The 11338-nt window shown below is 46.0% G+C and overlaps 1 protein-coding gene across 1 annotated transcript in view; it reads right to left on the reverse strand.

The window, feature by feature from the left end:
- Positions 1-10488, reverse strand: part of LOC124550822 (SH3 domain-containing protein C23A1.17-like) — a 124126-nt gene extending 113638 nt beyond the window's left edge. Inside the window, exon 1 of the mRNA XM_047125548.1 lies at positions 10374-10488. Coding sequence (XP_046981504.1) covers positions 10374-10488 — 115 coding nt within the window. The remainder of the gene's footprint in view (positions 1-10373) is intronic.
- Positions 10489-11338: the final 850 nt, after the last annotated feature.

Consider the following 11338-nt stretch of genomic DNA (forward strand, 5'->3'; position numbering starts at 1 on the left):
TATGGTTCGTGTAGTCAGAACTGCTGGAGCATGTACAGGTAGGTCTCATTGTTCGACAAAGGATATACTTCCAGCTTGCTGTGAGACCTCGTCTGACAGCCACCTTCGGCATTCAACGGCTCGGCCGAGGTGGCCACCCAAGTCACGTGACCTCGCGTGTCTGGATTTCTTCCTCTGGGGGCTCACGAACCAGCTGATGCACGAAACATTTGTGGAAACGGAAGAAGCAGTCGTTGGTAGAACTGCCATCGCTGCTGGCGCCTCTGTGGACATGGCAGGAGTCTTCGAAAGGATACGACAGTCAGCGGTCCGACGATGTAGTGCGTGCATAGGGAGCACGGCCGCCCCCACGAGCACTTCCTGTGAATGCCACAGCTGTAATTGCTACCTTCTCTGTCAATCGTCCCAAGCATCAGAAATTGCTGCCAGAAACCAGGTGTACCATAACGAAACATATTTCTTTTGATGTGCTTTACTTCTTATGTTAACTTCAAGGAATAGTTTCGGCCGGCCGGGGTGGCTGAGTGGTTTTAGGCGCTACAGTCTGAAACCGCGCGACCGCTACGGTCGCAGGTTCGAATCCTGCCTCGGGCATGGATGTGTGTGATTTCCTTAGGTTAGCAAGTAGTTCTAAGTTCTAGGGGACTGATGACCTCAGAAGTTAAGTTCCATAGTGCTCAGAGCCATTTGAACCATTTCAATTGTTTCGGAAAACCCTGTATATACAAGGTGACAGTTATTGAATTATATGGCATAAAGTCTTCATAGCTTCTGAAAGGTTTGCGCTAGGACGATCAATCTGCACGATTGGCCGCGGGGCATGGTGGGAATTAGAATGCGCCTTGTTCTTTGGTTTAGTGCATGGGTTCGTTAATAAGCAAAACTGGCGCATTTGACGAACGAGTATCTGCGTTTCGCGATCGAGAGGTCTCTTCATCCCCAACGGGTGACCGTGTGGTGTGCAGTGTCCAGTCACAGAATAGTCGGTGCGATATTCCTCGATGGCGCGGTGACTACCGAGCGGTACGTGATGGTTTTGGCAGATGATTTCATCCCCATTATCTAAAGTGACCCCGATTTCGACAAGATGTGGTTCATTCAAGACGGAGCTCAACCCCATCGAAGCAGGAAAGTGTCTGATGTCCTGGAGGAGCAGTCTGGGGACCGCATTCTGGCTCTGAGGTACCTAGAGGTACTGGCATGGGACTCGATCGACCGCCACATTCTCAGGATCTGAACACATGCGACTCCTTTTAGTGGGGCTAAAGGTAAGTTGTACAGCAATAACCCCAAAACCGTTGCTGAGCTGAAAACAGCCGTTCAGCAGGTCATCGACAGCATCGATGTTGCGACACTTCAGCGGGTCCTCCAGAATCTCGCTACTCGTCTGCGCCTCGCCATCGCCAGTGACAGCCATGTCAAACGAGTCATAGCTTAGATCCGAATATCTATAGTGGCGTTTAAGTGGTGCATAAAATGTGTGCACGCCGCAGTTTGTAACTAATTTACGTTTTTTTTTCATATAGTTCAATAACTGTCAGCCTGTATGTTGTAATGCACCTCCTTCCCCGGGGGACAAATATTAATTATTATCAGTAGTAGTATATTAAGGTACAGATTATCATTTTAAACCTGTGTGGTCTCCCTGGTGTGGCTAGTCGGCCACCAGTCCCCGTCACGCTGTTCACTCTGACAACACAGTACATACAGGGTTGGAGACGTGGAGAAAGAAAGGTATCATCACAATTTGAAATTAGAGTAATATAACTTTCTTCCCTTTATTGGTCGTTGTTGCACGCTCGTGCTCCAGTGATGAATCTCGCCATCCGCTGTTTGTTAAATCAATTTGAGGTCCAGGGTGTGTATCCTGCTGCGTAAGAACTGATACATATTTAAACTTCCAACTTTTATTTTATAAATGCTGATCGTGACGATATTCAATAATTTTCAATGTAACAGCTTTTCGAATACATCATTTCGTTCCCTCTATCCAAACCTTCTCAAAGCAAGCGTATTACAAGACATCTCAACACCAACTGCCCATTGTCTCTACACCCGCCAACAACCGGCTCCTGTTCACAGAGCTTACAAACTGTGCAGTACTGCCAACCTTAGTTGTATATCGAATTTTACACATCGCACGTATACATATATGAAAAACATAGTATGAAAAATTAAAAGCGGTTATAATATAGTTCTGTGGCAATATACCTCATGACTGTCCTCATATTAACAGTTTTGTAACAAAATATTTCAGTTTTCGTTTGCGTAGTTAAAGTTCACTTGCTCCTTCAAGTTGATTGACGGCACCGCACACCTCGCCAGCCGGTGGTATCGGTAGTTTCAGTAGTCCGTTACATTACGATGTGTAATGTCTGACAAAACAGACACCACACGTATATATGTGAAACGTGGGACTTAAGGAAAGCAGGAAGAGGTGTGAACGGGGCCTATTCAGTTACCGTTGGTTGCATAGTAAACACATACACTTTATTTAAGGAAATAATTTTTAAAACATCAATCATTTTAAAAAATTGACTGTAATACAAGCTCACTGACGGCTGATGGCCTGAAGCACAAATGAGGAAGACAATTACACGTTAAAGAATAGCAAAATAATTTTTTAAACAATCATTAAAAAGTTGACTAACAAAAGCTACACTGACGGCTGGAGGCCTTATTAAGAAGAAATCAAATTATTTGTGAGCTAGAAGGCAAAAGCAATAGGAATAATTTAAACAAATTATTATTTTTTAAACAATTGACAGAGCCATACCAAATAAAGAAGGGAGTGATCCACAGACAGTGCTCCAAGGATCGGCCTGGGAAAGTCCCTCAAACGTAAGTAAGGTGAGAGGGGCAGCCCTGTGTTATACTCACCTAACAGGGTGGCAACTCGAAGCAGTCGCCAACGCTCTCCCAAAATCCACCCGACGTCCGATGCCCGACACACGGCGGAGTGAGCCACGCCAGGCGCGCTAGCCGACTGCACTCTCCACACTCGACATCGTAAAACGACAAACATGATACAAGAGAACATGTTCAAACGCAAGAAAAATCCGAGGTAATCACAACAAGTTGCCTCCACGAATCCAGTACGCAGACGACGCAGGCGCGAGAAAGCTGACCGAGCTTGCTCGGTGGCACTATGTACAGCCCCCGTGTGGCTTTCAGTTTATTCTTTCTCGTGAATAACAATAATCGTTGCAATTTATCTCCCAGTGTACACTCGCAGTCACCCTCTCTTATCAAGGGCTGCAGGAATTAATAGGACGTTCGTCTATGTTGCAGTAAGACGGTTTCTGTGTCGGGTGCTGTTCCTATATGTTCAGTATCCTATATTTTAATTGTAACGGGTTACCTCGCATTTCCAAATTTGTGTTCGTGGAAATATATGCAAGATTCTACCGGGTCTGTCGACGTCTGTCCTATACACTCCCCTGTTGGCTCATGTTGTTGTTGTTGTTGTGGTCTTCAGTCCTGAGACTGGTTTGATGCAGCTCTCCATGGTACTCTATCCTGTGCAAGCTTCTTCATCTCCCAGTACTTACTGCAACCTACATCCTTCTGAATCTGCTTAGTGTATTCATCTCTTGGTCTCCCTCTACGATTTTTACCCTCCACGCTGCCCTCCAATGCTAAATTTGTCATCCCTTAATGCCTCACAACATGTCCTACCAACCGGTCCCTTCTTCTAGTCAAGTTGTGCCACAAACTTCTCTTCTCCACAATTCTGTTCAATACTTCCTCATTAGTTATGTGATCTACTCATCTAATCTTCAGCATTCTTCTGTAGCACCACATTTCGAAACATTCTACTCTCTTCTTGTCCAAACTATTTATCGTCCATGTTTCACTTCCATACATGGCTACACTCCATACAAACACTTTCAGAAACGACTTCTTGACACTTAAATCTATACTCGATGTTAACAAATTTCTCTTCTCCAGAAACGCTTTTCTTGTGATTCACATTCCTCAAAGTTAGAATTTGTAGCGTTAACTTTTTCTAGAAATCAAGGAAGAAGAAAATGAAGATCTCAATGCTTTTGTTCTTGCTGATGGCATCGACATTTGGGGAGAGACGAAAATTGAGGTTCACAGGAGACTATTGGAACACAAAATTTTAAAAAATGAAGTTAACTGTGAGTAGGAACAATATAGTGGCAATGAAGATTAGCTGGACACCCACAACTTGTCACATCATACTGGAGAGGGAGAAGGTTGTATGTGTGGAAAGCTTCAATCATCTGGGTAGCATCACATCACGCGCTGGAAGTTCCAAGGTAGAAGTCTTAAACCGAATAACAAAAGGCTCTAGCTTCTTCCATCAAGTACAAAATCTAATCTGGGACAAGGAAGTCCCTCAAAGAGCCAAACACACGAAGTACAAAACTTATCTCCTGCCAATCATGATGTATAGTCTAGAGGCCTGTGTCATAAGTAAGAGAGAAGAGAGTCAAATGCAAGCATGTGAGATGAAGTTCCTTAGGTCAGCTCTACAAAAAACTAGGGAGAGACAGACTCAGGAATGATTATGAAAGGAGAGACGTGCAGGCGACGTTGACTGCAGAGGAGACGATGATTGCTTTGAGACTGAAGTGGTTCGTCATGTGAAGCGAATGCACCCGACTCGAACTCCACGCCAGAGGAACCAGGAAGAAGACTAATTGGGCGGCCTACAAAGAGATGGACAGGCCAGGTTAGGGAAGATCTCAAGAGGAGAGGAGTAACGTGGGCTGTAGTGGAGAGTGAAAAGCTACACCAGGACAGAAACCAATGGAGGCATATCGTTCACCAAGTCCTACCCGTCTCGCTGGAAGGAAATCCTGATGATAATGGTGATGAACTTTTTCTATATTCGCGCTCATATTCACTAAACTGGAAGTATGACAGTAACGTGCGTCGCGGACTCCCGGGGCTTTAAGTTCGCTGTTTCCTGTGCTCTCCTTGACAACAGACTGCAGTCGTCTGGGCACCTGACGTGAGGGTACTTCAACCGTGAATTTACTTTCAATTTTCTTTTTTAAAAATTTACTTTATTTACTGGCGATTCATCAAGAACATTGACACATTTAATCACACTAGGTGAGCGTGGAAATAGTTGCCAGGAAGTAACTGATGGAAAATTAGTTTTCACAAATGTGAATTTATTCCTAAAAGCCTTTTCAAATCAGATTTATAATTGTAAGCAGAAAACCGCACTCGAAATATCAAGTTATAGTTTTATTTAGGGGCAAAGACAATATTGACAGTATGAGCCTTCGGGCTGAGAAGCTTGCCTGCTCCCTTTCAACACGGCCGCAGTCACGACCGTTCACAACAACCTCTGAAAGACTACACTGGTGCAAATGTGCAACACACCAAATCACTTTAAACTAAAAAATTTTAACAACTCACACAAACATGTAACCTATGCACCCCGTAAGAGGAATGGAAATGGTACAACCCTCAAATTATTTGCCACCGAAAGTGCACTTTGATTTTTTTTAAGGACTCTTACGGTGAAAGACTGGCAAGCTTATAACCTAAAATAACTATTTAAATAAAACCCATAAAATGCAGACTTACACAAAATGTACAACATGCTGTACATTACACATATACCACCTCGCAAGATGATAAGCAAGATAGAAACATATTTCAAGAATTCGGCCTTTAAGCAATAAATTCGTCAACAACGAATCCGACAACTATGACAGAAGCAGCTATTAACGTATGGCAGATTGACGGGTGGGGGGGGGGGGGGGGGAGGGGAGGAGGGGGGGTTTACTAAACAACCCGAACCGCAGATTGCTTTAAACCTCCCCAATTCCACAAGGGAAAAACGGACCACCCAATTCAGAAATAACCACCTTCCCGCGGGTGGACAAACGGAGAAGAATTGTGGGGCGACCCCAAAACAAAGCGGCTTGTGACCTCACCAAGAAAAGAAGTAGAATTTAACAGGTAAATGAAACAACATATCTCTAATCCCTTAACTTCTAATTAAGTGCGATTTCTGGCGAAGACCTGGCGCAGCACCCCCAAAACGGTCTCTCGAACCGTCCGCTGCCAGCCGCTTCAACGGACGCAGGAAGGCGCGCCGATCTCCCGTCTCACGGCGTCGCAGCTCGCCCCGGCCAGCCCGATGTCGTGGTTTCACGCCTGTTACTCTCTTGTGAACCGCGAAGTCACTACCCCTTTCTATACGGCGCGGCCCACTGGACTCAGGTGGGGACCTCACATGCGCTGACGCTCGAGGCGGACAAGTCATCTCGTGTCTCAGTGCGCGACCAACCAACCGACCGATCCAACCGCCAATGGCCGTTGCCTGAACCAACTCGAGCAGACTGGCGGCCTAACACGCAGACTCAGATGCAGGAACTCAGATCCGACCGGGCGACCACTAGCTGAGTTCTGTTACTGGCGGGGTGGCAAGACTCTCATTCTCTGGCTTTAAGGTCTGATGCAAACGACAGACAGGCACTAACTGCCGCACAAATGCAAACGAGAGACAGACCAGCTTCTGGTGACGCGAGACTGACCTAGCCTCACTCCAAGCTGATAGCGCCCTTTAAATGCACGTGAACAGGCAACCATTCCCCTTTCCCATCAGAGGGAGACACCAAAGCTGCGATTGCCACAGCGACGCCACCGCCAGAAACGGAGAGCGACTGCTTCACACTACGCGCTACGGCGCGCTCTTCAAAACAGCAATTTTTACCACGGCTGAGTAGTGAACCGCGCATGCCCCCTTAACACTACAACTTCATTCTTCTGTGGAGTCCCAGAGACTCCGCAACGCTAGTTAGGGGTCAAAAGAGAACCGACGGAAACCACAACATCTACAGATTGTCTGAGCTGGCTGATTCCAGCGACGACTCATTGATATTGTAGTCTGACTGTATACCGAGTAGGTTCTTCTCAGAGAATGCTGATGCAATAGCTCCACCCTTAACAATCATATACAATGGCTCGATAGACAAAAGATCAGTACCCGAAGCCTGGAAAGCTGCACAGGTCACACCAATATTCAAGAAAGATAGTAGAACTAATCCACTACATTAGAGGCCCATAACATTAACATCCATATGCAGCAGTATTCTGGAACATTGCCTCGAAGAGAACGGTTTACTGACAAAGTCAAAATGGATTTAGGAAACATTGTTCTTGTAAAGCACAACTAAGTCTTCACACACGCGAAGTGTTGAGTGCTATTGACAAGAGATTTAAAATTTATTCCGTATCTCTATATTTCTAGAAGGCTTTCGACACTCTACCAAACAAGGGGCATATAGTGGAATTGCGTGCCTACGGAATATCGTCTCAGTTACGTGACTGGATTCGCGATTTACTGTCAGAGAGATCACAGTTCATAGTAACTGACGGAAATTCTGGCGTTCCCCAAGGTAATGTTATAGGCCCTCTGCTATTACTTATCTGTATGAACAAATTAGGAGATAATCTGAGCAGCCGTCTTAGGTTGTCTGCGGATGATGCCGTCATTTACCGTCTAGGAAAGTCATCAGAAGATCCAATCAAATTGCAAAACGATTTACAAGAGATTGGATGGAGCGAAAATTGGCAATTGACCCTAAATTATGAGGTTAGCCACATGAGGCCTAAAAGGAATCCGTTAAACTTCAGTTACACGATAAATCAGTCAAATCTAAAAGTCGTAAATTCAGCTAAATACCTATATTATAATTACGAACAACGTAAACTGGAAGAAACAGATATAAAATGTTGTGGGGAAGGCAAACCAAAGACTGCCGTTTATTGGTAGAACACTTAGATAATGTAACAAATCTACTAAAGAGACTGCCAACACTACGCTTGTCCATCCTCTAATAGAGTATTGGTGGCGTCCTGGGATCCTTACCAGATAGGATCAACCGAGTACATCGAGAACGTTCAAAGAAGGGCAACACGTTTTGTTCTATCGTGAAATAAGGGAGAGAGTCACTGAAATAACACAGGATTTGGGGTGGACATCATTTTAAAAAAATGTTCAAACGTTTGTGAAATCTTATGGGACTTCACTGCTAAGGTCATTAGTCCCTGAGCTTACACACTACTTAACTTAAATTATCCTAAGGACAAACACACACAACAATCCCCGAGGGAGGACTCGAACCTCTGCCAGGACCAGGGACGTCATTAAAACTAAGGCGTTTTATGTTGCGGCGGAATCTTCTCACGAAATTTCAATCACCTACTTTCTCCTCCGGATGCGAATCTACATAGGGAGAAACGATCATCAAAATAAAATGAGGGAAATCAGAGCTCGCACGTGAACATGTAGGTGTTCGTTTCTTCCACGCGCTTTTCGAGATTGGAATAATAGAGAATTGTTGTGAAGGTCGTTCGATGAACCTGTAAGATGGCAAGAGTGAAGTCATTAAAGATCACCTAACTCACATTGAGCGAACAGTACGGGTGAACAAAAATGACTGACAAGGCACAATGCATCTTAACCCAGAGAAGTATTCGAGTTGACCGTGGCCGGCTGGGGAGCGGCGAAGGGAAGCGACAATAGGCAGCTTAGGGCGGCTCAAGTTCTGAGAAAGCGGTAACGGGGCGCGGCCTCCAGCTGCCTTAAGATGAGTGACAGTGAGTGAGTGGTTGACCCCGACTCCATGCTGGTGTACCGGGAAGCAGACGGAGAACTTGTACGCCTGTTGATAAATGTCCGTCATCCCATTTTCAGTGAAACATGCGAGAAAGCCGAGCAAAGCTATGGTGGAGCAGTCAACAGAGGCAAACATATTCGTGTTTGTGACTATAGCAACTTCACGCTGAATTCACGGTATGCAGAGTCTGAAGTAAATCAGGTGAAGAGTGACAGAATGAAAGACGCCGGCCTCTGATGGGAAGGTAGGACTGAGGAATTTGAAGTACTCTTCTGAGAGTCAGAATTCCGGAAAAAATGGTGTTTTGTGCAGATGCTAACCTTGATGGGTGGCCTGGGGGGAGCTAAATAGCAGAAGTTGAGAGGAAGGAAAATTTTGTGGGAATCTGTTCACTTCCCAGAGCAGGCATTGGTCGGCGCTGGGAAGCGATGCATAATTAACGCGACTTGCACTGCAATTCGCGCAAGTGAGTTTGCTGGAGGGGAAACCGAGGCGAAGAGCGGACTGTGAGAAGTCTTCATAGGGGTCTTCCATTCCCAGATTGCCTAGAGTGTGGCGTTCTTTACTCAGCTTGCCTGAGAAAGAGTGAGCATCTCTGCAGTTTAGGACTTAGCAAAGGGAACGATTGAGCTTGGAGATAGGAAGTTTTGGTTCAGCTATGTACTGAGCAAGATAGCTAGGAGTGAATAGACGAGCGCAGCCTTGCAGCACCACGAGGTCGGCCGACGTCCACACAACGACGCCGCTCCGCCTCGCTGTGTTCGGTGATATTGCGCCCGCTCCGGCCACTGATTAATTTATTGGATCACGTCGAGGGTTTCATGGACCGGGTATTGTAGAATTCTTCTCGCACTTCGCATTACGCCTGGGTCAGTCGATAGGAATTATTTTTGAGTTATCGCGCTTTACTCCACGCAAACGCAATTTATTACCACTGCCCGTTAGGAGAGTCATGTAGTGTGATAATTAAAGGTTGTGAGTTAAAATAAATTTGTCCTAATCGACTGCATCTGTTTTCAATCAAGAAGTTGAAATCCCAAGTCACTTTCTTAACTGATTTTATGTTCAACATTTGCATCTGGTGTTCAATAGCGACATATAACATCAATGTGCACCCCTTTTTGATTAAAAGTGATCAATTCTGAATCAATTAACGTCAACACTGCCACCGCAGTTTCTTGGCGTTATCCGATATTGCGGCATTTTTGCACACTCTGTTGATCTGTTACTCAATTAGCTGGGTTGAACACACGCCAAAACCAGATAAGTGACGGGTGGGTTGTTACAAACCCTCTGCCAGTGTGATTTGCACAGTATCCATGTAGATGTAGATGTAGACAAGATACTTTTTTTTTCCTCTTGTGATGTGCACAGTTTTTCCGAACTTTGAAAATAATTTCCCGATCTTTGGACCACTCCGAATTGTTATCAAGATCTGACTCAATACCTGTGCAACTCTCTTGAGACAGTGGTTGAGTGTCAGCTGACAGGGGACAGTGAACTGCCCCTTCCTCTCCCATCGCAGCCCTCTACCTACACTGCGGCGTGGCGTGACCGGACAGAAGTCCTTCGCCATGCAGCTGGTTGGCCGCGCCTTCTCCCCCGCCTCCCCCCCCCCCCCCTCCAGATAGGGACGGCGCAGATAAGGCGCCCAGATAGCAGCACCACGGGGCCGCACGCGCCCACGGCTCTACACTTGCGTCACATCCCAGCTGAGATAGCCGCCGCCCCCGCACAAACACCGACACAAACACCCACACAGGGCAGCACCGCCTCCCGCTGCTAGCCGAGTCGGCTTCTGGTCAGCAGGCTCCGAGGTCGCCGGCGGCACCGCCTCGGAGGAGGGCAGTGGTCGCTTTGAAGTTCTCCACATGGTGCAGACTTGGGCTGTTGATAAATTACCGATATATCTATGTATCGACACTTTTCTATAACATACCGATAAACATAGGCGACCCATCCTTCCTGATATATCGATAGCCAGATGTCAGTACCGAGTTCCGAGTCGGCCGTGGTGGCCGGGCGGTTCTAGGCGCTACAGTCTGGAACCGCGCGAGCGCTACAGTCGCAGGTTCGAATCCTGCCTCAGGCATGGCTGTGTGTGATGTCCTTAGGTTAGTTAGGTTTAAGTAGTTCTAAGTTCTAGGAGACAGGTGACCTCAGAAGTTAAGTCGCATAGTGCTCAGAGCCATTTGAACCATTTCACCACCATTGTGTATAACCCGTTGCCAGGGATGTGGAAGTCGTAGGATACCCTTAGCAGTGCCAGTTGTGTTGAGAGTTTGAGTGGCGCGGTCTATTGCCCTACGAATTTGTAGCAGTTCTCAAGCGAATGCCGTTAAGTGTTTCCTTTAGTTCAGAAATCGAGTTGAGCTCACGAGAGCTTAAGTGACTGGAGTGCAGTAGGTGCTATAGCACTTCGCAGCCCCATCAACCAAATAAATGAGTAACGTCAGGTTTCCCTCCATAGGGTGGGTGCACGCAACGACTGTAGTTATATTGGGTTAGATAGAGCAGCAATCAGTCGTAGAATTAAGTTGCTTTAATATGACATTTATAGTCACAACGCAGATCAGATTTCGACCTGTGTCAGGTCATTATCAATGCAGTGCGGAATTGTCACAATCAACATTAATGGTTGAACTGTGTAAGCATTCACTTGAGCACGAACAACTGCTACAATTCCGCACTGCATTGATAATGACCTGACACAGGTCGAAATC

Source organism: Schistocerca americana, chromosome 9 (assembly GCF_021461395.2).
Source record: "Schistocerca americana isolate TAMUIC-IGC-003095 chromosome 9, iqSchAmer2.1, whole genome shotgun sequence".
NCBI lineage: Eukaryota > Metazoa > Arthropoda > Insecta > Orthoptera > Acrididae > Schistocerca > Schistocerca americana.